The sequence below is a fragment of the Bos indicus x Bos taurus genome, chromosome 14, assembly GCF_003369695.1.
Source record: "Bos indicus x Bos taurus breed Angus x Brahman F1 hybrid chromosome 14, Bos_hybrid_MaternalHap_v2.0, whole genome shotgun sequence".
NCBI classification, from domain to species: Eukaryota; Metazoa; Chordata; class Mammalia; order Artiodactyla; family Bovidae; genus Bos; species Bos indicus x Bos taurus.
In genome coordinates this window covers 28,341,121-28,368,251 of record NC_040089.1, presented here as the reverse complement: position 1 = coordinate 28,368,251, position 27,131 = coordinate 28,341,121, and the positions used below count along the sequence as shown (strand labels likewise).

The following is a 27,131-nucleotide window of genomic DNA, read 5'->3' as shown; positions in this document are numbered from 1 at the left end:
AGTGGGTTACCATTTCCTCCTCCAGGGGATCATCTTGACCTAGGGATCGAACCTGCTCCTCCTCTCTTACAGCTCCTACATTGGCAGGTGGGTCCTTTACCATTAGCACCACCAACTCTGTTGATAACCAGCTCCAATTTATTAATTTTCATGCATTCTAAATATCAGTTAATTATACAATGTATTCATTCTTTTATTTATAATGATTTAAGTTGCACTTAATATTTCACTATTACAAGAGAATGCTACAAAGAACATACTTGTGTATGTTTATTTATTCACACATGCAGGCATTTCTCTAGGGCAAATACTAAGTCTAAAAAACGCTGTGTTATACACTATGTGCACCTTCCCTTTTACCGCATATTGCCTAATTGCTCCCAAAAACAGTTGTAATACTTTACAATTCTACCAGCAGTGTTTAGACTTCTTGTTTTTCTACACCCTTATTATCAAGGGTACACTTTTTTACACTTCTGTCATTCTGATGGATGTGACATACTATCTTATTGTAATCTGCATTTCCCTGATGACTAGTGAACCTTTGTCTTTTCATATTATTTTCCTAGTTTTCTATTAGGTTGTTATTCTTTCTTGTTCATTTAGTTCTTTGTACATGCTAGAAATAAACATCTTTGAAATTCTGTATTTTGTAAATATATCTTCCAAATTTGTGCCTTATCTTCAATTCATTTAGTTAAACAGAAGTTTTAAAATTATAACATCATTTAATCTACCAATTTCTTCCACTAACATGTTTTTTAGAAATATGTTTTCTGAAATTCCATCAACGTCATGGACACACAGTCCTATATTTTCTCATCAAAGTATAACAGTTTGCCTTTTACGTTTGTATCTTTACTCACCTAGAGTTTATTTTTGTGTATAATGAGAGGTAATACTTTTTTTCCTATGTGGACAGACAATTGCTCACAACTTCATACTGGTACAGTTTCCTCATCTGTTCATCTGAGTTCAAAACAAGCCAAATATGTAGGGCCTTTCACAAACACATCCATTCAGCTTATCGCTCACCACGCCCTTCCAGAGCAGCATTATTATCTTAACAAAGCATACGACATATTGCATTCTCTCTTCTTGAAATACATTCTCTTCACAAATCCTGTTCTCTCTTTTCCTTACAAAACTCCAAACTTCTAAGACGAAAAAACAAGGCATTGCCCAATTAATCTTTGCATCCTCTATATTTGGCCTTGAGTTGATTATCAAATACTCTTCTATTCTGATTTTCACCCTTATAGGTGGGAACTCCCAGTATAAGCCATATCTTTATATTTTGGTTTTCACATAGAAAGAAAAAGCTTACCTTTCATCTACTAGCCCACCAAAACAAGTTCAGTGTTTCTAAATCTCTTTTCAAATTTGAAACAGAAACCTCAAAAAAACTTTTAGTGATTAGGAACCCAAGTCACCCTTTGTGCCCTGTTGGAGAACAGTCTGCTAAAGTTAGGAGGCACCGTGTGCGGGCCTGGCCTGGACTTGTTTTTGTCGTGATGCCAGGAGTGGGCCCCTCCTTGACCCAGTTCTGAGCTGAGGCGATGCTCTTGGGCGTGTTCACATCTATCGGGCTTTCCTCATCTTCTCTTCGTTTGGTCCAGAAGCCTCTACCTGCACGCAAATGGCAGGACGCGGAAACTACCTCCCAAGTCACCAACCATCCCTGATGGAAAGCGGGGGTGTCCAACTCCGCTGCCAGCATTCCTCAAGACGACTTTGGCGCAAAGTTCTCAGGCGACTTCTAGAACCTCTCGCCAGCCTCCCCCGCTGCCTGGTTACCAATCAGGTCAGGCTGCAATCCAGCGCTCCCCACTCGACCGCGGGACCCTGCGCCCCAGTTAGTTCCGGGTGACTTCAGGTCACGTCGAGGAAACAGCTGAAAGGGCGGGCTCGAGTACGCGGATCCCACCGCACTTTCCTGAGCCCCCGCAGACGCCGCGGGGCGGGCTGGGGGCCAGGGGTCCGGGCGGCCGCGGAGCGATGGGGTAGGCGCGGCCTCTGGGTCCCCGGAGTCGCCCGCCCTTGCGGCCCCAGCGCACATGCGCCCGGACGGCCTTTCCCATAGGCCCCCGCGGCGGAGCACCGCCCCCGCCCGACGCCCTCGAGCGGCCGGGTGACAGCAGCCGCCTCACTCTGCTGCTCGCCGGTAGTGCCTTTGAAAGCCGGCGGGAGGCGGCGAGCGCAATGGCGAGACTGGGTCGCCTGCTGAGCGTGTTGGGTCTGGTTCTGTGCGGGGCGACGGGCCTCGGTCTGAGCGCCCCTCCCGCGCCTACCCCCAAGAAGCCCATCATCGGTAAGGAGGCGGCCAGGGCTGGGGCTGGGGCTGGTGAGCCGGGAGCGCGCCCTGGGCGCTTCCAGCTGCTGCGCTTCGGCAGGTGCGTCCGGTCCTGGAAACATCCAAGCCTAGGGATAGGATGTGTGACTTCCTAGCCCAGGGGTCAAACCCTCATTGAGATCCTGCTGAAATATACCTAGGTAATGCTCGTTGATTTCCCGCACATCCTTAGCTCTTAAAATTGGAAGGGAGGAGCATGCACCGTGAAGAATCCTGAGGATGGTTTTTGTATTTGTACTCATTTGGAATTTCTGCGGAGAAGGCAATGGCAACCCACTCCAGTACTCTTACCTGGAAAATCCCAGGGACGGGGGAGCCTGATGGGCTGCTGTCTATGGGGTCGCACAGAGTCGGACACGACTGAAGCGACTTAGCAGCAGCAGCAGGAATTTCTGCTAACTAAACCTTCTGTATTCATGCATTATCTTTATTAAAATTTCACTGGTTGAGGGCTCATTTCGAGGAAAAATGCAAAATCGAATTGACTAGATAATTGGGAAATTATGGTATACCTGGCCTTTGTCCTCTTTGGCAGCGGAGGGCAGCCGTGGCTCCTGTGATCCTAGTAGCAATTCTGTTTTGTGTTAAAGTAAAACAAGTCATTTTTCTTTTTCAACACACTTAATGTTCTATAAAGGGAGTAAAATCAATTTGAATCGCCAGAACAAACATTTAAGACTGGGGCAAGGGAAAGCAACCCTGGAGAAATCAGCTCGTATTTGAAATGTGCAAAAAAGTAATTTGTGGGCGGACAACTAGAATTGATTTCATTTTAGCTGGTAGTATTGTTATGCCTTTCATTCTGTTTTTTTTTTTTTTTTCCCTTTATTTCCCACGAAAATGGGCACTGTATTCTGTAACTAAATAGAAAGTAGTTGAGCATTTTTTTCATGGATATTGGTAGTGTCCATTTTTATGTATGTTGTGTATCAATATTTGGAACTTGGGATGCATTATTTCATAATCTATGTAAAATAGTGGTTAAAATCTTCAAAGGGAATTAACTCAAAATGAAATCCTATGTAGGTTTACTGGGTGGCTCAGTGATAAAGAATCCGTCTGCCAATACAGGAGATGCAGGAGATTCAAATTTGATCTCTGGGTCAAGAAGATCCCCTGGAGGAGAAAATGGCAACCCACTCCATATTCTTGCCTGAAGAATCCCATGGACAGAGGAGCCTGGCAGGCTACAGTCCATGGGGTGGCAAAGGGTCAGACATGACTTAGCAACTGAGCACATTGCAAAACAAAACTACACAGGATGCTTTATATTTTGATTACAATGTTTGTTCCATGTTATCTGGTAAAATATATGTGCATTTTACTATATGTAATCTATACCTCAGTAAATCTGAGTAAAGGTCCTTCAAAAACAAAAAAAACGGATGCAGAGAGACCTTTTAAAGGGCTATTAGAATAATCCAGGTTGGGGGAGGGGTAGGCAGGATGTTTGTTGCTTGGATTAAGATGGTGTTGATGGTGTTGGAGAAACATGCATAGAGAATTTTTTCACTCTTTTACTTTGTTGTCAAGGAAACTATGTGCGCGCGCGCGCGTGTGTGTGTGTGTGTGTGTGTCTGTGTGTATGTGTGTGTAGGGAGGGGCCTTCTGCTGGATTTAAGGATCAGTACTCTGACATAGATTCTAGCTTGTGCCAAAGAACCTGGCTTTGGGGGCTTATTTGGCCTCCCTGATGTGGCAAGAAGGAAGCTACTTACAATTCAGATCAGCCTCCACTACTCCTTTCCCAAATCCTATAGATATCCTTTCAGGAGAAGCTTCATGTTTAATTCTGTGAATTAAATGAGTGAAGAAGTGACATTTCTAGGGTGATATGTTTCAGTTTCTAAGCAGGAAAAAAGGACATTACTTGAAATGGAAACTTTATTTTTTTTGTAATTTAGGAATATTAATGCAAAAGTGCCATAATAAGAACATGAGAGCCCTGGGAAAATACTACATTGCTGCATCCTACGTGAAGTTTCTAGAGTCAGCTGGTGCAAGAGTGGTACCAGTAAGGTACGATGCGATAGTTTTTACACTGAATTAAAAAAACTGCAACTGCTGTTTCCTCTCTAAAGTTATCTTTTATCTCTAAAATGAATGCTTTCTCTCCTGCGATTGCATTATTCAAGCACATTAATGTTATACCTGGTTTTTGCCCTAAATCTAATGTTTAGAGTCTCTCATTAAGTTGTTCAAAGTGTGAAGCTACATGTTTCTATCATATCATTAGAGCTGTGTCATGTGTATTAGATAGAGAATGAAATGATAAGTTCGTTTACTCCAGAAAAGGTGATACTCATCAGATATTACAAAAGCAATGGAGTAAAAGCACTTCTAGATTCACCAGCTTCGTTCTATAATATTAGTGTAAAGAAACATGTAGGGAATCAAGGAATATTCTAGAAGAGGACTTTTCAGAGACCTTCCCACGCCACTTTAGAAGTTTGGAAATGACTAATACAGCACTATTGCTTCGATATTAATTGCAGGTATTGTGACTTTAAAGGAGCTACATTATTTTTGTGGTTTAATGATCTAAGGAACAATAAAATGACTCATGTCATATTTATGACATGATAAATGATTCATGTCATTTTGATTTGGAAAGACTTGAATTTTTTTTAACAAAAGCCTTGTTGTTGTATTGATATTATCTTATCACCCCAAAATAGTGTATTTGAGGGTCTTCTCGCACCCTCACCTAATCCATTATAAGTGGTTTCACACATAAAACACAACTGTTTGCTCAGGAAAACCTGTTACTGTAAATAATTTCACATGAAAAATGGTAACAAAAGTAGAACATTAATACTCAAAATGCAAATGCTACAATTTTGAGAATAGTACCACAAAATGGTTTTATGTTTAGATGAACATTTGCTTTTGACATTAGTCTTCAGTTTTTTCATAGCAGTCTAATTTTTTCAAATGAAATCTTCTTTGGAACTTAACAGCAGAGTTTTAGAGCTGAGTTGGAGGTTCTGGACAGTCCTCAAGACAACTTGCAGAGTTTTGATCCTGGAAGCTTTTTCTGTAAGCTGTTCTTTTAGAAAATAGGTTTAATAACATGGGTGGGAGGTGGGAGAGACAAAAGACAGGTAGGCCAGTTCAGAGATGTGAGTGGGTTACGTGTGAAGCAAGGAAGGCTTGGCTTAGAGCAGTGGTTGTAGAATTGCTAGGTAAATGTCTTTAAAAAAAAATCAATAAGACTTGATGACTACTAGGATGAAAAGGCACAGGGAGGAATAGACAAGAATGACAGAGGTTTTGAAACGGAAAGTGTTGAAACTGATGACTTGCAGAATACTGGGATTTATGACTGAGATGCTGAAAACATGGCATACAGGTTAATTTCCAGCTTGGATTCCCAAAGTTCATTTTAAGGTATATTGCTCAGAATTAGAATCATGTGATTCTATAAAAGCAGAGTAATACGTGGCAGCTAAATTCCCAGAGCAACCTGCAAAGGATTGCCTAATATGGAATGAGTCGTGATCACACTGATGATGTTGGTTGGTTTATTTCTGAATTTCGGGTGCTGGGCACTGACTGCTATAGTTCAGAGGGAAAGAGGAGGTGGACGAGAGGAGACCTCAGCAGAATCCTTGAGCAGGCGAAGGCATTTGTGTTTGGTGCCCTTCCTCCTGTCTGGCCTTCACCCTCTGGTGCCCGGTGCACTCAGGTTATTATAATCTCCTGCCCTAGAACTGGAGGGACCCAGAGGATGTCTGCCTCCTGAGAGGTGGCATGTGGCAGCCCACTGGCACTTTTGGTCAAAAATCTGTTTCATTGGTAGTGTTTAAGGTATGTACAAATCAGGAGACTTCATAAAAGTCTGAATTTTTGGCCTTTATTTTTTTTTAACACAGTTTTCTGGAGCTAATTTTGAACAGAGCACGAGCTGTCCATTAGCAGCAGTGCCTGTTGCTCCTTTTCATGCTCCGAACCTGTCATTTGCCATCATTCCTAGATGTATGTTGTTTTCTTTAAAGAGAATTTATTGAGGGAGTCTTGCATTTCAAGAAAGTCTGACAACATGCAAATGTCATCTGTGTTCAAAGAACGTGCCCTGGTCTGTTTTGCCTTCACGGTCTCTGAGACACCGAAGTTTGTGACCCCCGTCCCCAACCCACAGTTAAGCCCCTTAATAGTGATGCACTGGGCCCCCAAATTCAGGCATGGACAACGTGGGAACTGTTTTTTAGAATGAGTGAAATGACCAGAACTCAGCTGCAAGGCTACCTGGCAGGAGTCCCTAGAGAGCAGCTGATTCATCTCAATCCGTTCGCGCTCCTGATGGTGGTAGTTGCCCATCCTGATTTAAATGTCCATGGGGAAGCTTCTGTGTCCCGACTGGTCCCCTCTTTGTTGACATAATCTGGGTAGTTTCACCTGGCAGAACGCTGGGACTCAGCGGTTTCCCCGGTGGTCCCACAGCTAAGACTCCGTGCTCCCAGTGCAGGGGGTCTGGGTTCCATCCCCGATCAGAGAGCTAGATCTGATAATGCTGCAACTAAAACCTGATGCAGCCAAATAAATAAATATTTTTAAAAAAAGAATTATTTTCACCTGGCTTTTAAATATTAATGTGGTAGCTTCATTTAGAGACTTACTTTCTTCAGTTTTGGAAGTGGATGTTTTGTAACTATTTTTATCATTTTCAGGCTTGATCTTAAAAATGAAGAGTATGAAAAGCTTTTCAAATCTATTAATGGGTAAGTCGTCAACATTGGTTTAAGACGGTATATGAGGTCTAAGTGATGCAAAAGAGTACGTATGAATACAATATATGTTTCTAGGTAACTATTTTTCAGTGGTATAAATGTTAGTTTTCTGAGTTATTTTATAGAAATTATTTTGTTGAGCGATGCAAAAATCCTGCAGAGAGAAGGCAGGTTAGAAAATAAATGTTATATAGTAGATAACATTTTTTTTTAATGTGTAACATAATTTTTATTCTTTTAATGCTTGTCTTAAAGGCTTTGAAGCCACTTTGGAGGCCATGACATACTGCTTGCTTAGGGGATTTATGTCTGAAGACTGAAGATATTAATTGGTTATCTTTCAGAAGGTGATTTGAATAGAATTTGGTAAAAAGTTTTATATCCTCTAGCTTCATCACAAAAGATATGATTGCTTAGCTCACAGAAAAAAATCATATGAAAAAATGTGAGACGTATTCATAATTAAAGGAAAGCTAATTATAACAATTAAAAACCACCAGGTTGGCAGAAAGCAGAAAATGTGCTGACGTGCTAAGGTGAGGGTATGAGGAAATAGTGTGCTTGTACTTTATTTGTGGGAGTTGTTGATGCGAATAAGATACAAACAGTCTACATTAAGGAACAGAAGAAAGTTTTCTTTAAGCCATACTGAGGACTATAGCCCAGGAAGAAAGTGCTTCAGAAAAACACTGTGTTATATCTTGACGGATCAAAGAATGTACATCAAACATGACAGGGTTACATTCCTTCCAGGTTTCAACAGAGACGTGGCCAGCAAGTCAGCATGACCTTAATGTCTGGCAAGGGAACCTTATCTTGGAAGGACCACTAGCATGGGCATCATAGGAAGGGCGGCCATTTATCCCTATCTTCAGAGCGGACTTTTCTTTAACTTCTAGATAATGCATTCTTTTCTTAATGATTAAAGCAGAGGTACAGTACATGTTTGATGGGCCATAGACAGACTGTTCTTATTAGCATAAAGTTCAAGTCAAATCATGTATAAGTCAGAATGACTTCCCCATACTAGCTCATGCTAGCTCATAGTAGGTGAAAATTTCTTCTATCAGGGTGGAAGTTAGATAGTCTTTTGGGGGCAGTTTTATAATCTTTTGAAATTAAAAATACACATACCATGTGTCACAGGAAATGCTTCAGAAGCAATTTTATTTTACAAATATAATCCTCTCCTTTAACATATACACACTACTGTATGTGAAATAGGTTACCAACAAGGGTCTGCTGTACAGCCCAGGGATCATACTCAATATTTTATAATAATCTGTAAGGGAAAAGAATCTGGAAAAGAAAACCTAGTCACTTTGCTGTACATCTGAAACTAACACAGCATTGAAACTTGACTATATTTCAATAAAAAGTAAAGCAAAAAAGATATAGTCCTGTCTTACATGATGACCTGGGCCCAAACATATGTACTGTCGTATTGTTTGAAATACCCCTGATTTGGAACCCATCCACCCACCCCAGTTGGGAACTGGGTTAAAAATAAACTATACTCATATGATAGAATATGGTTAAAAATGAGGGTGTCTGTAGATGATGCCCTGAATCACTGTTGTAACCTGAATAGTGTGGTATTGTTACACGAAACAAGCAGGGTACACAGAGGTGTGTGTAGTGTACTCCCATTTGCTTTTGTTTTTGAAGTTGGGGTGAGGAGACATGCATAATATGTATCAGATTAACCCAGCAAATCTTAATGATGGTTATTTCTGCTTGGGAGTGGAATAGAGGGAGTCTGTCTTACTGTAAAGCTTTTATTAAAAGAACTTTTAAAAATTAAAAATAATTGCTCATTTTTTTAAAAAGCTATGTTCAAAGCGGTCATTTGCATTCAGGTCAGTTTAGTTCAATAAGTATTTTAAATCGGTTCAATTTAGTGAAATATTTACAATGCCTGTTACGTGCAGTGTACTTTGGCATGGACAAAGATAAGTCCAGGAGAGACCATGAGATAGAACCTCGAAAATAAAGTGAGCACGACTCTCCTCTCACTTTAAGAACCACTTTTACTGAGCCCTGTTATGCCGTGAACCCTGTACTGTTTTGGGGGGACGGTGCAGAGATGAAAAGGTGGATCCTTGCTTTCAAGGTGTTTGCCAATCAGGAGGGACAGTCAAGTTTTACTTTTGAATGAACTGAGGTTAAACATGCCAAGTTCATTCAGAGGCAGCTTTTTAAATACCGACTCAGTAAAAAGGGGGAGCTGCTAATGAGTCTTCATTAAGGCACTTTCCTGCTCGGTTTTGTGACAGATGTTCTGCCTTATAGTTTTGGTATTTCCTACCAGACCATGACCTTACCAACAGCAAGAATTGCCCATCTCTGATTCTCCAGGCTAATACCTATTACTGAATGAACAACAGTCTCAAAAGTGATATTTCTTACATCTCAAATTCATATTTAAGTACTTTTTAAAAATTTTAATATATTTTGTCCAACTTTTGTAATCTGTTTAGAATGTCCTTAGTTACTTTAAGAGCTCTTTAACTTGAAAAGTTGAAATAAAAATATAAATACTTTTCTATATATCTCTTCTATTGGTAGAGTCCAGTAGTCAGATGTTTGTGACGCTCTTCTTTTTTTTCTGAGAAGTTTTTTAGAATTGTCATAAACATGTATAATATCATATAAGAAATGAATCGCCAGTCCAGGTTCGATGCAGGATACAGGATGCTTGGGGCTGGTGCACTGGGATGACCCAAAGGGATGGTATGGGGAGGGAGGTGAGAGGGGGGGTTCAGGATGGGGAACACATGTACCCCTGTGGTGGATTCATGTTGATGTATGGCAAAACCAATACAATATTGTAAAGTAATTAGCCTCCAATTAAAATAAATAAATTTAAATAAAAAAGAATTGTCATTGTGTTCTTTTTCAAAATTTTCTGATGCCATTCTTATTTCTGAAGAGAACTCGGAAATAATAATAAATGAAAATTTTCATGGATATTGAGTTCTAGCCTATTGTATTTTTATGACTATTTCATTCTTTATGGTTATAACAATTTTTTTGTGTGTGTGTGAGCCAAGACTGACTCATGGCTATGAACCTGCAGTTGATTTTGGCATCTCTGATCATCTTAATTTAAACCTATTAATAGTTACACTTAGAATTTTATTTCTACTTGATTTCTAGCTCTGCATATTCTTCCCTTGCCCCCAATTTCTTTTACTTTAACTTATCCATACTCTATTTCAAAAATAGACTTGTTTATCCAAGAAGTCTGGTAGAATGCACAAATGCACTGTTAACTGCAGTAGTTTACACATAGGTGAGATTGTAAGTGTTTTATATTTTTTTGCCAGTTTTTTCTCATTTTCTGTAGTGCTCTGGCTGCTTGTGTAATCAGGAAAGGTTGTTTTAAAATAAAAAAAGTGTTGATTTTCTGGGAGGGAGGAGAGGTTGAAATGTACCCTCTTTGATGTTGTTTCAGAGTCCTTTTCCCTGGAGGAAGCGTTAACCTCATGAGGTCCGGTTATGCTCGCGTGGCCAAAATGTTTTACAACTTGTCCATAAAGGTAAGTCTCAGTTATTTCTTATTATTCCAGGTGAGTTTTTGTAATTTTCCAAAAGGGTAATTGTTTTTTAAAGCACGTGGTGATACTTCCTTCACCACTCTGTAGTCTCATCACCCCTTTAACATTTGAGGTGCTGGTTCTTTTCCACCCTGTGGCAGCTCTCACCTATTTTCTGTGTGTTTCATTTAATTCTGGACTCCAGGGAACCCTCCAGTTCTGCTGACCAGCCCTCTGTACTCAGGCTCATTAACGTGAACCAGGCACTCACGGTGGCTGAGTAAGCAGTGTCTATTATGTACTGGGCGTTGTTCATAGGTCGTTAATTCTCATCTCCCCTCGCAAGCTGCCCTCAACTCATCCAGTCCTGTTTGACCTTGGACCCTAAGGCTCCACATGCAGTGACTTGTGGAGCCTCTCAGCTTCTCTGTAACCTCACACTGCACTTGCCTTTGCATCACACCTCAAATTCTTGGGATTTCTCCCTGGAACTGTTAGCAGCAATTTTCTAATTAATCTTGCTGGCCCTACCATCTACCCAACCTTAAATAATTCCCTTAAGAAACTGCCTTTGGCATGTGAGATACTTGATGGAAAATGTTGACTGGCTTGGCTCAATGACCTGTAGCCTTCTATAGTCTTTGAGTGAAGAGTGTGCCCACAGCCCACCTTTTGCAGCCTTTGTTTGTGCAGGTACCTGCAGTCAGACTGGTGTTTCTAGAACATATCCTATGTCCTACTTTCAAATCTGCTTTGTCTGTTTCTTTCTATCTCGTCTTGTCATTTGTGCCTTAGCCAGCTTTCAGGGCTAAGGGTTGTGCACCTTATGGGGAGGTGTCTCTCTACCCCTGCTGGAATGGCATCCTTCTGCTCAACTTTTAGAGTATTTTGTTGTTGTTGATCAGTCACTAAGTCATGTCCACCTCTTTGTGACCACATGGACTATAGCCCGCCAGGCTCCTCTGTCTGTGGGATTTCCCAGGCAAGAATACTGGAGTAGGTTGCCATTTCCTTCTCCAGGGGATCTTCCCGACCCAGGGATTGAACCCTCATCTCCTGCATTCTTTACCACTGAGCTACCAAGGAAGCTCTCTGAGATTAAAGGGCTTTTATCTCAGAGACTCAAGATCTTGGAGTTAGCTGTTGATGTCTCATCAGATTGCATGGTTCTGATACCCTTCGAGGCATTCCTTGTTTTATACCATATGGTTCTGTGTACTTAGTACCTGCTCAGTGGACATTTTTTGAAAAAACTAATGAGCAAAATTGAAATTTAACAAAATTATAAGAAGAATGATTTAAAAATGCATTTGGGAAGCATATATATGAATATTATAAAGTAACTCTTCCTTTCGTAAATAGAGACTTGTGTAACCTGGTTTGTTCAATTAAAAAAAAAACAAAGGAGTCACCTAACTGCCCAACGCATAAGACACAAAAGGTCTATTTGACAACTTGAAGACTTCAAAGCAAAGGAAAAAGCTTAGCAATCTTGAACTTCCATTTAGGTGTAGCCACTGGGGTCCACAAGCCCTCAGAAGAAGCAGCCTTCAGAAGTGATTTCTGTTAGATCTGTATGGTTCCACTCTGTGTCTTTTGTTCTGCTGATCACAACAAATAAAAGATGTGGTCCCAGCAAGTGGGGATATAACATGTAGTCCAGAAATCCAGTTTGGTACATATGGAAACAGCAGTTCTGTCTTCTTTTGTGTTTATTGTTAACTGAATGTCGTAAGGCCTTTCAACATAGCATATGCAATTCTAACTTCTAAAAGTAAAAACTTCCTAGATTTGTATATGAAGGATAAAAATCATATCTTGAAGTAGAAAATATAAGAATTAATATTGTTCTATATTTTTCTTACTGAGGAACAGAAAAAAATTCCTTAACATTTTCTGGAGTTACTGGAGTAGGAAGTGGCAACCCACTCTAGTATTCTTGCCTGGAAAATCCCATGGACAGAAGAGCCTGGTGGGCTACAGTCTATGGGGTTGCAAACAGTCGGACATGACTGAGAGAATGAGCGCACACACACACACACACACACACACAGTTAGGTTATATTTTACAGTCTATGCAGGAAAACCACGGTTTTTAAGGAAGTTACAAAACCCATTTTTGTAACTATAAGTACATATGGGTTTAATCTTTAATCAGAAAATTCAGTCACCAGAATACTTTTTTCCCAGTCACACTAGTTGTTTCAGTTCCCTCTGAGAGCCCTAGTATGCTTGTACTTCTTTGTTTACTGTGTGAAAAGTCGTTAACTTTTGCTTGCTGACTGTTCCCTTCCTTCCAAATTATGGCTTTCATCAGATTAAACCTGATTGGCCGAAGGCTGTTACTATAAATTCTGAGATAATGGAGGGAAAGGAAAACCTCCATTCAGAGTAGTTTCAAACCTGGACAGTCATTTAAAACAATAGGATTTGTACAAAATGTATAAGTAGGCATTTATCTAGCATCATCTTCCATATTTACAGTCCCTAAAGTATAACATGTGTTGTTTGGTAGTTGACTGGCAGATGTCTGTCTCTTTCCCAGCACAACTGAGTCTGGATAGTTTGGTAAATTAAACCTTAAGTGTTATGAGGGTGCTTGGTCTACAGACAGATGAAGTGATAACCAGCTGATAGAAAAGAAAATGCTGGCCTACTACTACTGATCTTGGAAATTCCTTAGAAATCTATGTGTGACTTAGGTGCCCATCTTGTTAGGACAAACTGAATGTATAAATTTTATTATGAAAAGTTTGAATAAGCTTAGTTTTTATCTTTACTCTGCAAAGAGTTTTGGCGAAGGAGACTATTTTCCTGTGTGGGGCACCTGCCTTGGATTTGAAGAGCTTATTTATCTGGTCAGTGGAGAGAGCTTATTAACCCTTACAGATACTGTTGGAATTAAACTGCCACTGAACTTCTCTAGAGGTAAGAATTTTTTTTCTGCTCCTTCAAAAAGGTAGTAACTGGGTATGATTAGTAAGTTGCAAATATCCAAGTCAAAAAATAATTGTAACATTTGTTAATTTTTAACTTATTTACACAGGCTTAAGGTGTAACTCTTTGTACTAAGTTATAAAGATGGCTTAAGGGATTTTGCATGTTTATAACTTACTGCTTCTAGTGATATCAGGACCATGCATGATGAAAAACTCTAAACCAAGACCTGGCTTTGAGTTCTAACTTTGTTACTTTGCCTCGGGGAATCATTTAACCTGTCTTAACTTTTACAAATTATTTCTAAAAGCATTTACTTTTTGTGTTTTTTGTTTTTTGTGAGGGTTAAATAAGACAGTGTTTTCCAGGTACTATGCTCAGCACTTTAAACATAACTCTCATAAATGTTAGCTTCAGTCATATCTAACTCTTTTCAACCCTATGGACCATAGCCCACCAGACTCCTCTTTCCATGGGATTTTCCAGGCAAGAATCCTGGCGTAGGTTGCTAGGCCCTCCTCCAGGGGATCTTCCTGACCCAGGGGTTGAACCTGCATTTCCCCCTTGGCTGTGTACTGTGTTTTGACCCCAACTGGGGTGTACTCCATTCTAGTATACCATCTGGAGGCAGCTCAGGCTCCAGGTAAAGGTCATCTCCCTGACCAGACTACCCTTACATCAGGGACCAGCCTCTAGTCATGCCCCAAGGCTACTCACACTTCTGATCAACTGGCCATGAGTTTGGGGATACCCATGGGTTTAGTGAAGCTTCCCAGGTGGCTTCCCAAGTGGGAAGCTTTTTTTTTTTTTTTTGAAAGTGGGCTAGGCTCAGGGCTGGGTGGGGTTGGGGTTCAGGGGCTGTGATGTAACTAAGGCCAAGAGAGGGTGCCTGGGCAGGGGGCTGTAGGTGCTCTCCCTCTCCTCCTGGGTGGACAGTCCTCACTTGTGCCAACTGCCGAGGCACCTGGGGCCCTGGCCTCAAGTGCAGCGGCACTGGAAGTGAGGGCGGCGGGCCCGGGTTCAAGGAGGAGGTGGCCGACAGCCCATGTTCAACTGAGTTCAACATACGCATGTTTCCTGGGAGAAACCACTGTAATTGGTGAAATCCTCGATGGGGGAGGGGCATGGGGCAGCAGAATGGAGGAGGCAGTGAAATAATCTAATTATCATACCAATAAAATGTTCTTATAAGGAAACATCGGCCTGTAAGTGATGACAGCAGTGAATTATAAAGCAGCGTGTCTCCGTGGGTAGGGCTGATCTCTGTACTCTTCACTGAGTACGGAGAGCTTTCCAGGTAGCTCTAGTGCTAAAGAACCCACCTGCCAATGCAGGAAATGTAAGAGACGCGGGTTCAATCCCTAGGTTAGAAAGATTCCCTTGGAGGAGGGCCTGGCAACCCACTTCAGTATTTTTGCCTGCAGAATCCCCATGGACAGAGAACCTTGGCGGGCTACAGTCCATAGGATTGCAAAGAGTCAGATGTGACTGAAGCAACTTAGCACACACTCACACACAGGTTTAATAATGCACTGGAATGACTGACAGAGCTCAGAAAGGGCCGTGTTTGCAATAAGAGTTTTGCTGTAAAGGATTCACATGGGCTGAGGTCTGGAGGGAATGCAGAACCTCCTGCCCTCTTTCTGTTGACTCAGGGCACGTCACCCTCCTGGCGCATCAATATTTCACCAGCCAAGTGGCTCCAGGGAGCTTTGGTGCTCAGAGTTTTTATTGGAGGTTCATTGTGAAGGCATGATTGATTACATCACTGGCCATGTTATTGAACTGAGTCTCTAGTCCCTGTCTGTCCCATCCCTGGAGATCAGGCTGGCTCAAAGTCAGATTTACTCTTGAAGTCCATTTCATATCCATATCCATATGCTGCAGATTCAGGTAAAGCCAGACCTGCTGTAATCACGTGGTCAGTCTTTCTGGTCACCAGCCTCATCCCAAAGCTGTCCAGGGGCCACCTTATGCCACCTCATGAGCATCACAAAGACATGCCCATCCTTCGCGAATTTCCTTAAAATTTCCAAGGGTTTTAAAAGCTCCCATTCGGGAACCCAGGACAAAGACCAGACAAATTTCTTTATTTGCCAGTTTGTGTAAATAGATACTGATTCTTGGGAGTTCCCTGGTGGTCCAGTGTTGAAGAATCCACCTGCCAATACAGGAGACACAGGTTTGATCCCTGGTCTGGGAAGATCCCACACGTCACGGAGCAGCTAAGCCTGTCCTCCACAGCCACTGAAACCCGTGTGCTGTAGAGCCTGTTCTCCACAATGAGAGAATCCACCCACAATGCAAAGTCTGCGCACAACAACCAGAAAGTAGCAACGCCCACCCCACCCCGGGCTCCTGCCCACCGTGTATCCAGAGAAAGCCCACCCCACCCCGGGCTCCTGCCCACCGTGTATCCAGAGAAAGCCCGCAGGCAGCAGCAAAGATGCAGCACAGCCAAAAAATAAAACTAAAAACAAAAAAGATGATTCTTGTAGGTTACTTGATTTCAGAATCATCAGAATTGAATTCTACCAACCTTTCTTGTTCTCTTACAGATTTTGGTTGGAAAGCAGTAGTTGTTATTCCCAGAACTTATAAAATGCTCTATACTTTTCACAGCTCTTTCTCACATTCAAATAGTGCAAAAATCATATGGGAAATATATGTCTTGGGTCAGTTTCTTTGGGTTGTGTGTGTTTGAAACCGAGTTTATACAAACCAGGAATGAAATTCACTGAAATAAGGAACCAGCAGATTTTGATGATCTGGGGCATGTGCCCAACATGATGCCCAGCATGATGATCTGGGGTTCTCACGGACCGTTAGCATCCTGAATGACAGGCTCATTTGAGGACAGCTGACGCTGGGGCCTTGATTACCATCAGGAGTTTCTTATCCTTTTGCTGCTGTATGTCTGTGTCAGACTCCAGAGTTTTCAGGGAAGTAAAATGCTTCTTTTGATCTGCTAGTGGTTCGTGACCTGGTTTGTGTTCTTTTCCACATTGTTGGTATTTTTAACCATTTAAGTCCCAGATACTTTGAAAATGTATTGGAAGTTCTAGATCCTTTCCTGAGCAAACAAATATATACACATGTGGACAATTTTACCTATTTTTCAGCCCTGTCTAGAGAACTCAAGTTAAAATCCTGCTCATTATCATGTCCAAAGAATTTTAGTTATTTATGTTGCAATTCTAGAAGAAAGGTACGTAAGTGTGGAACATATTTGGAACTGTGTGTTGAACTTATTTTGTGCCTGACTAGAATACTCCTGTGGAAATGATGTGTTTGCAAGTCATTTAGTCATCTTGATTGTGTCTTCACAGTGGCCTCTCTCTGGCTCTGACTTCAGTGGATTTTATTTTTTTCCTGCGTTTGAATAATTTCTCTTGGGCTTAAATTTTTTCAGGTACATTGCAGAGCAGAATGTTCCAGAATTTTCCTGCTGACTTGCTGTTGTCATTAGCAGTAGAACCTCTGACCGCACATTTCCACAAGTGGAGCCTCTCCGTGATGGTATCTCATTTATTATGCAGTGAAATCCATGCTAAATTTAGATTTACTGCAGAAGTAATCATTTTGGTTTTATTTTTACACTTTAGAATTTTACGAAGAATGAAAAGTTAAAGGCGTTTTTCAGTATATTAACTACAAATACAGATGGCAATATTGACTTTATTTCAACCATGGAAGGTATGTATCACTGCACATGTACACTTTGTTTTATTATATTTATGAATTTTGATTTTATATTTCTCTTATGAATAAAATCATTTAAAATCTCTCTTAAAAATAAAATCATGAATAAAACTTTGGGGACTGAAGTTGGAAGTTAGGGCATTATTGGAGAAAAGAGGCCCATGTTTTGCTCAGGTTCCAAATCAGTTGCGGTTTACCTGGGTCACCTTCTAGGTCAAGGTGATGAAAATGGAAGGGAGGTGAAGACTATGGGGAGCATCAATGAAGCTAAATGGAGAAGATGACTTCTGTTTCTAGCAACATTGCAGATTAAGTACATGCTCCAGACAACAACAAAAAATGTGATTGGCATACAGAAAAAAATCTCCCTAAATACATTGATGAAAGGACAGTAAGGGTATTTAGGTCCTAAACTCCAGGAGTTAAATGGAGCATTTAAACCAGCATTGTTACTGAATCAGGAGAACTTGAGGTGAAGCTCAGGAGCGCCCTCTCTGGAGAGTACCCCCACGGAGCAGGACCCGAAAGGCTGGACCCTCAACGAATCCTGCGTGCAGAACTGCTCAGAGCTAAGAGCTCATTGAGAGCTGAGACTGTGTCTTATTCTTTGTGTTTCCAGGAGATGTTGAATGGATGACTAATTATGTAAATGGAGGAGATTTGGCTTGGAAATTAGGGCGTCAGTTTTCCGTGTTGGTTGTGTTTCTGGCTGTGTCATTATACCAGGCTCATTTGAAAATTTTATCTTCTGAACACTTCCTGATACCTGCTAGATAGAAACACTGAAACACTGGAGGTGCTCTTATTTGCATATTTCCTTCCTATTCTTGATACTTTTGTTCTAAATTAGTGAGGACAGGGCCTGGTTCCTACCTTGTCAGGAACCTGTATTGATCTTTCAGTGATGTAGTTTACAAAAAAAAAGAGAGTGAATCTCAACTTGTTTCTGAATTTCAGTGTGTATCTCTGTCTAAACATTCATCTGTCTACTTTTCTATCTATCTGAAAAATCTTTGTTACAGTTTATCACTTGTTGTTCAGTTGTGAAGCTGTGTCCGACTCTTTGTGACCCATGGACTGCAGCATGCCAGGCTTCCCTGTCCTTCAGTATCTCCTGGAATTTGCTTACCATTGAGTTGGTGATGCCATCTCATCCTCTGTTGTCCCTTTCTCCTCCTGCCTTCAGTCTTGCCCAGCATCAGGATCTTTTCCAGTGAGTCAGCTGTTCGCATCAGGTGGCCAAAGTATTGTAGCTTCAGCTTCAGCATCTGTCCTTCCAATGAATATTCAGGACTGATTTCCTTTAGGATTGGTTTGATCTCCTTGCAGTCCAAGGGGCTCTCAAGAGTCTTCTCCAACATCACAGTTCAAAAGCATCAGTTCTTCGGCATTCAGCCTTCTTTATGGTCCAGTTTTTACATCCATACATGACTACTGGGAAAACCATAGCTTGACTATATGGACTTTTGTCAGCAAAGTACTGTCTCTACTTTTTAATATGCTGTCTAGGTTTGTAGTAGCTAGGGTGTTTCTTATCCTAAATAGTACTTTTCGTATCTCAAAGAAATATATTAGAAGATCTGTCTTTCAGTTATCTGTGTGTAGCAATTGATTTTCTAGTCATCTAGCCAATGGGTCTCCTGCTGGTGTCACCACATGTGCTCCCAGACAGAGAAAGAGAGTACATTACAGGGAGGTAGGAGGTGACCAGTGGGAGAGGGATGGAGTAGTGACCACAGCTACTTGGTCTTAGGTTCTCCTCTTGTGAACCTTGCCCGAGGAAGGGTAGGATACAGTAGGTGTCTTTTCTGTGATGTGCTCTCTCCTAGCAGAGTCTCATGGGATACAAGAGGACAGTGCTCTTTTTCCTGGATACCTGTACTTTCAGATCACTCATTCTTCCAAGTATTTTCATATGGTAGTTAGGGTTTTAATTTCAATGCAAAAGTAACAGAGGATTTCTTTTTCAATTAACACACTGTTGACTGGGGGGTTTTTTGCAGAAACTAATGCCTGTGGCCAGAGATTTGTTATGTAAGTGAATATTAAAACACTCCAGTCAGTAATGTTTGGGTAACAAAAGACGTATTAATACATTTCTGGTCAATAAATTGTTAAAATGAGGAAAGGCATACGTGTGAAGAAAAAAATGAGATCAGTATGTAAATTTCTCAGAAAACAAATATCACACATATTCACGTTTTTAAAAGTTACAGAATTTTAAAAACACACTTAGAAGTAGGCGAGTAATATAGTGACATCCTGGGTACCTTTCTGTAAGTTTCAAGAACTTTCACATTTATGTGGCCATTCTTATTTCATACAGTCCATGGGGTCACAAGAGTTGGACATACTTATTTCATATTTACTTTTTCCTCTTACTAAAATATTTTTTGGAGTAAATCCTAGGGATCATATCATTTTTATATAAAAGTAGTTAATAATTCTAAGAATAAGTGAACTATAGTAGCAAAAATCTTTCAAATTTAAACTTCTTAAAAAAACTATTTAAAAATTGATTCAGTGAAGTCATGAACCATTCCACAGACCATGAGAGAGGCACAGTGTACGCTGAGACAAACTAGCTAACCTATAAAGACACCAGAGATGCTAGCATAGTTCATTCTCACATGAGTAAGTCATTATATTGGAGGGGATGAAGATGTGGTGTGAAGTGAGGGGAAAAGAAACCCATTGTAGAAGAAACTTGTCACTAATCAGATGTACCCCTGACTATTGAACTGGTCTGTATTCAGAGGCTCAATTATTCCACTCTGCTCTGATCATGCTTACTCCTTGGAAGAAAAGCTGTGAGAAACCTGCTGCTGCTACTGCTGCTAAGTCACTTCAGTCGCATCTGACTCTGTGTGACCCCATAGATGGCAGCCCACCAGGCTCCCCCGTCCCTGGGATTCTCCAGGCAAGAACACTGGAGTGGGTTGCCATTTCCTTCTCCAATACATGAAAGTGAAAAGTGAAAGTGAAGTCACTCAGTCGTGTCCGACTCTTAGCGACCCCATGGACTGCAGCCCACCAGGTTCCTCCATCCATGGGATTTTCCAGGCAAGAGTACTGGAGTGGGGGTGCCAAAGAAACCTAGACAGTGTATTAAAAAGCAGAGGCGTTACTTTGCCAACAAAGGTCCATATAGTCAAAGCTATGGTTTTTCCAGTAGTCATGTATGGATGTGAGAGTTGGACCATAAAAAAGGCTGAGTGCTGAAGAATTGATGCTTTTGAACTGTGGTGTTGGAGTAGACTCTTGAGAGTCCCTTAGACTGCAAGGAGATCAAACCAGTCAATCCTAAAGGAAATCAATCCTGAATATTCATTGGAGGTACTAATGCTAAGACTGAAGCTCCAGTATTTGGCCACCTGATATAAAGAGCTGACTCACTGGAAAAGACCCTGATGCTGGGTAAGATTGAAGGCAGAAGGAGAAGGGGACGACAGAGGACGAGATACTTGGATGGCATCACCAACTCAATGGAGATGAGTTTGAGCAAACTCTGGGAGATGGTGAAGGACAGGGAAGCCTGGCGTGTTGTAGTCCATGGGGTCGCAAAGAGTCGGACACAACTGAGCAACTAAATGACGAACAACAACAACTCTGATCACCTAGTGAAGTAAATCATATTTCAGATTATAAAAAGTTGTGCATGCGTGCTAAGTTACTTCAGTCATGTCTGACTCTTTTTGACCCCATGGGCTGTAGCCCATCAGGCTCCTCTATTCATGGAATTCTCCAGGCAAGAATACTGGAGTGGGTGGGTAACCGTGCCCTTCTCCAGGGGATCTTCCGGACCCAGAAATTGAACCAATGTCTCTTATGTCTCTTGCTTTGACAGGCGGGTTCTTTTACACTAGTCACCTGGGACTCTCATAAAAGGTTATAAGTCAGTTAAATACTGTTATTATGAACCTCACATTGACTGTGAATTGAAATTCTTTGTGATAATAATATGCACAGTTTTACTATGTCTGACATTGTGGGCTATAAAAGTAACATTTTACACAGAATATACAACATAATTGTAACATCTTAGACCATTGTTACCATTTAATACTCACCAGTCTGTTCTTTGTGCAGGATACCGGTATCCAATATATGGCGTCCAGTGGCATCCGGAGAAAGCTCCTTATGAATGGGGGCAATTACGAGGCATTTCACATGCACCTAATGCTGTGAAGGCTGCATTTTATTTAGCAGAGTTCTTTGTGGCTGAAGGTAATTTGAGGCAGAGGTTATAATTTTATCACTCTAGTGTGGTTCTGAAGGAAATTGCCCTTGTCTGAACTTTTGTGTATTCTATAAATGTTCTGTAGGTTTAACTTAAGAAAATGAATTTGAGAACCCTGAAATTGAGATATTAGTAATTTAAATCAAATCAGGACCATTATTTCCGTTAACAGTATTGCATTCTCTAAAGTGGGTTGAATTCTTAAACAACAGCATAAAGATTGTTTCTTTTTTCTGTCTTTCTTGATTCCTTTTTTAAAGATTTTTTTCCCATTAGTGTTGGGTTTCCCTGGTGGCTCAGTGGTAAAGAATCTGCCTGCCAGTGCAGGAAATCTGGGTTCTATCCCTAGGTGGGTAAGATCCCATGGAGAAGGAACTGGCAACCCACTCCAGTATTCTTGGCTGGAGAATCCCATGGACAGAGGAGCCTGGCAGGAGGCAGTCCACAGGGTCGTAAAGGGTTGGATACAACTGAGTGACTAAACAACAGCCATCATCATTACTCTTCTTTGGAATAATATTTTAATTGTGGCATTATCTGAGAATTAGATCTTATTTTTCTGAGACAGTTATATGAGTTGAATCTATACTCATCAGTCTGTGGATTTAAATCTCCCTGTCTATAAGTATTGGCACATTGGAGAGTTAATACGCTTTGCCTGCTTTTTCATGTTGGAAACACAGATGTAGTCACACAGTGTTATGTTTGTGGGTAATTGAGAATTTGGTGCTAGATGCTTGAGGTTTAGTTGAATGATGTGGGTGTGAAACAGAGCTACAGATGCAGCTCGCCAAGGATGGGGCATCCCTCAGGCGAGGCATGGGCATGGGAAGACTTGGCCTTCTCCATCCGAGCTTTCCCTGAGGTTTATCACCCCTCTGTTCACACTGGCAGGTATATACTGCATTCTGAGTTCACCGTGGTTTAAGATTATGCTCAGTTGAATGGGTTATTTCTTGACAAAACCCCAAATTAAAAATAAAAATCCAAAAGTTCTCCCATGGGCAGTATTAGTCCTAAGAAACATTTTTAGGTCACGTATGTAGAAGTGAATGAGGACAGCGGTGGGCAGGGCATGGTTTTCTCCAGCACTGTCACAGGCTTGACTCCACTGTCTTCATCTTCCAATGCCCTCTTTCTAAAAAATGCCAGAAAAGCCCATATTGCTTTATTTTGACTTTAAGGTAAGGTCTGAGCCTTCACCCCCTCACATTCAAACTTCAGCTTCGCCGACTTCTTCGTGCCTCCTTCCATTTCTAATTTCCGCCTCTCTTCTCCCCACTACCAACACACCTGCCTCGGCTATACAGTGTCTCCCTCCTCTTTACTCTTGAACCGTCTTCAGGAAGTTAGTCTATAAAAAATGATGTAATATTCGTAGTTTGTACTCATGCATGGAGTAAACAATGTATGATTTATATACAGAATGTATCATGTTCAATCAAGTGAAAGTGTTAGCCACTCAGTCCTGTCTGACTCTCTGTGATCCCATGGACTGTATGTAGCCCACCAGGCTCCTCCATCCATGGAATTCTCCAGGCAAGAATACTGTAGTGGGTTGCCATTCCCTTCTCCAGGGGATCTTCCCAACCCATGGATTGAACCTGGGTCTCCTGCATCGCAGGTGGATGCTTTACCGTCTCAGCCACCAGAGAAATCCCTGTACATTGCAGTGGGGCAGGTCACTTAGTATACAAAGTACACAGCAATGGGATCCTCTAGAATTTGTCGTTAATATTGACATAGCACATGACAATAATAGGTCACTCTTTATGTGCAGCTTTCAGGGAATAGTTTAGGTACAGTTTCTGCTTTGATTGCTGATGGAGGAGTTGGAGCTTCTTCCTTGATGTCGTAGGCAGGTTTTCCTCCTTTTTTGGCCTATAAGACTAGAGTGATAAATCAACTGCAAAGACTCTTAATTTTAGAAGATTATTTCCAATTATGGTTGTGAGTAGCCTAAGTAAAGAAGAAGCAAATAAAAGATTGGGGCTTCCCTGGTGGTCCAGTGGCTAAGACTCTGCTACCAGTGTTAACAAAAATGTTAACAGTATCCCCTTCTGTATGGGAATCAGACTAGGTTGCTTGAGAGTTAGGACATTGCCTGGTGAATATTTACATCTCCAGGAGAGGTGTCAAGCCTTGTGCAAAGTAGGTACTTAGTAGGTGCCTAGTAGGTGTTTGAATGTAGTGAGAACAGAGCACCACGTAGGGTCTGGTGCAGAGCAGGTGTGGCTGCTGTCAGGTAATGCTCCTCCAAGTCAGGTACTGCTTTATTTGGAGGAAATTTTATAAGACATTTTTTCCTTTTTGCTGGCCTTGTCCTGCTAAATAATGCTGATTAGAGGAAGGAACATCATAAAGTAGCCTTTTGAAAGTTGTACCCCATTTTCTTAAAAATTAATCCTTTCTTTGTCTTGCAGCTCGGAAAAGCAATCACCATTTTGAGTCTGATGTTGAAGAGACCAAAGCACTAATTTATCAGTACCGTCCAACTTACACTGGAAACGTTTCTTCATTCCAGCAAAGTTATATATTTGATTGAAAGGCTTCTCTGTATTAACAGGAATTCTGATTAACTCCCTGAGTAAACTGTTATAATAATGAAAAATGTGCTACTCATGGCAGTAGTAGGTCACAGAGATGCCTTTTCTGTGATGTTACTGGCTCTGATTCTTCATTCAGTATTTTTGTGTATCACATTTGATAATCAGTGAGACAGATAAATAATCATAGTGTGTTTCATGGAAAAGCTTTGTATTATTTAAAGATTAGGAAATAAATTTATTGAAGATACAGGTGTTTTATTTCTTCTGATTCTGGCAATACCACTCCCTAAGCCTTCCACCTACCTCATCCTTGCTGAAGACTGGTTTTATTTTTTAATTAATTTTTATTGAGGTATAGTTAACATACAACATTATATGAGTTTTAGGTGTACAACATATTGATTTGATATTTTTAATACATTACAAAATGTTTGCCACAGTCTAGTTACCATCTCCATAGAATGTTGTTACAATATTATTGGCTGTATTTTCTGTGTGTACATTACATCCCCCTGGCTTACTTATTTTGTAACTGGAAGTCTTTATCTCTTAATCCTTTTTTCTTACTTTGCTCAGCCCTCTGTCTTTCTCCCCTCTGGTGAACACCTGCTCATTCTCTGTAACTGTTCCTGTTTAGGTATGTTTATTCATTTGCTTTATTTTTTTAAATCCCAAATATAACTGAAATCATACAGCATTTGTCTTTCTTTGTCTAACTTCTCTCACTTAGTGTAATAAGCCTCCAGATCCATCTGTGTTGTCACAAATGGCAAGATTCCGCTCTTTTTTATGGCTGAGTAATCCTGTGTGTGTGTGTGTGTGTGTGTGTGTTGTACAGACATATATTTCTGTTTCTGCTGTTTCAAATCCATAGTTGAGGCAGAGTTGTGTTTTGAACTTTTATCTCCCAGTGTTCACCATAGTAGTTCCTCAATAAATGTTTATGACTATTCGTGAATGTATCTTTTTTTCCATGGAAAATGATTCAAATGCTGTCATATATTTGCTCAGGTATATTTTTATCTATTTCTTAGTCTGTGCTTCCCTCTTCCACCCCTTACCATCCCATACACCCTCAAAAACACTTGAAGTTTGGAAATACCTTGAGGGCAACCAAGCAGTTAAAAGAGAGATTTTTTTTTTTTTTTTTTTTTTTGAGCTGTTTCTGGCAGCAGGTAAGTATCTACTCTCCTTGATCTGGAGATACTGCTGGAGAGGGGAGCATGGGAAGCTGAGTGATTGGGCAAGATGCTGGGGAAGATGAGGAATGATTTGATATGCAGATAAGAGCAATAATCTGAAAAGACTGGATCAGACCATAAGCTTTGGGCAGTAAGGCCACACAGAACATAGAAATTAGAGGTTAACACATTTAATCAGTTGAGAAGACCTTAAAAGAAGTATGGGAGATTTAGTTTCTGTCCATGAGCATGAAGATTGGGTGTTGTCTTCTCAAATGTGCCATTTCTGACTAACTTCACATCTTTTATCAATCGGAAAAGATAGTGACACAGTAATCTTGCTGGAGAATCCCATGGACCAAGAAGCCTGGCTGGGCTATAGCCCATGGGGTTGCAAAGAGTCGGACACGACTGAGTGACTTAGCAGCAGCAGCAGCAGCGACACTGTTATTACTCACCCTCCCTGGGCTAGCCCATCTGTTGAATTATAGATCTGCTCATTTCCAAAGTTCCCTAGTAACACTGAATCCAGATGGCATTGTAACTCATGGTGCTGTATCAGCCATCTTCCTGCCCGTGAACACTGGCTTCTTATTGCTTGCCATAGTTCTCACGGTGATGGTGACCACAAATGCAGGAAAAGGTGGACTGTTGATTTTTTTCTTGACTCATTACATTTTCCATTTTCCCCAACCGTGTTATGTTTATGCTGGACACAACTTAATTCCAAAAGCAGAATCTCTTGCAAAGTTTTCAGCCCTCCTGCCTTCCCCACACCACCGCTAGGGTGTTCCGCAAGAGGCCTAAGAGTGAATGAGAGTTTTTTCAGGAAAGGTGTGTGTTCCATGTCAGCATGGCTGGAGATGACCCAGGGCAGCCTGATGTTGCTTCATTAGTGGAGCCAGCGGAGGACGTGGCTGAGAAGGGTCTGCTGATGTTCGTGAGCATCAGTCAGGAAGCCCTGGGAGTAGACGGGTGGCCACCGCTGGAGAACTGACACCCCGGGAACCTGGGGAAGGGGTGCCAGCGGCCAGAGGCGTGGAGGCTGGCAGATGGGTGTTGCCACTCTGCCGCTTTTGGGTTCTGTAAACTAGGTGACACTGTAGTTGGAGAAGGAACAGCCAGTACACAGGCGCATATGGCGGTTCCAACCCAGGGCTGGCGAATCTCCAGCAGCTGATCTCTGAACTTGCCCTGTGCCCATCATGAGAGTCACTGGGAATCAGCAGGTCAAGGGACAGCCCTGGTGGTCCAGGGGTTAAGGCTCTGTGTGTCCAGTGCAGGGGGCCTGGTTTCAATCCCAAGTAGGGAAACTTAAGATTCCACATGCTGTGTGGTGCTGCCAAAAAAAAAGCATTTTGACATCACCATTCTGAAACCCAAGTAAGATGGTAAGTGTTGCAAGAGGGCATCAGAGGGCAGACACACTGAAACCATACTCACAGAAAACTAGTCAATCTAATCACACTAGGACCACAGCCTTGTCTTAACTCAATGAAACTAAACCATGCCCATAGGGCAACCCAAGATGGGTGCGTCATGATGGAGAAATCTGACAGAATGTGGTGCACTGGAGAAGGGAATGGCAACCACTTCAGTATTCTTGCCTTGAGAACTCCATGAACAGTATGAAAAGGCAAAATGATAGGATACTGAAAGAGGAACTCCCCAGGTCAGTAGGGGCCCAATATGCTACTGGAGATCAGTGGAGAAACAACTCCAGAAAGAATGAAGGGATGGAGCCAAAGCAAAAACAATACCCAGCTGTGGATGTGACTGGTGATAGAAGCAAGGTCCGACGCTGTAAAGGGCAATATTACATGGGAACCTGGAATGTCAGGTCCATGAATCAAGGCAAATTGGAAGTGGTCAAACAAGAGATGGCAAGAGTGAATGTAGA

At 41.4% G+C, this 27,131-nt stretch overlaps 1 protein-coding gene across 2 annotated transcripts; it reads left to right on the top strand.

The window, feature by feature from the left end:
- Positions 1-55: 55 nt before the first annotated feature.
- GGH (gamma-glutamyl hydrolase) lies at positions 56-25,002 on the top strand. 2 transcript variants are annotated; one of them, XM_027561062.1, is made up of 9 exons: positions 2,109-2,311; positions 4,258-4,372; positions 7,024-7,074; positions 10,541-10,625; positions 13,412-13,550; positions 16,972-17,078; positions 17,165-17,255; positions 21,351-21,488; positions 23,925-25,002. In XM_027561062.1, exons 1-9 carry the CDS (start codon positions 2,203-2,205, stop codon positions 24,044-24,046), a joined length of 957 nt encoding a protein of 318 aa, XP_027416863.1. In that variant the 5' UTR covers positions 2,109-2,202; the 3' UTR covers positions 24,047-25,002. The 2 variants fall into 2 exon arrangements, with proteins under 2 accessions (XP_027416864.1, XP_027416863.1); XM_027561063.1 differs by lacking the exon at positions 21,351-21,488 and having other exon boundaries at positions 56-2,311.
- The last annotated feature ends 2,129 nt before the right edge of the window (positions 25,003-27,131 follow it).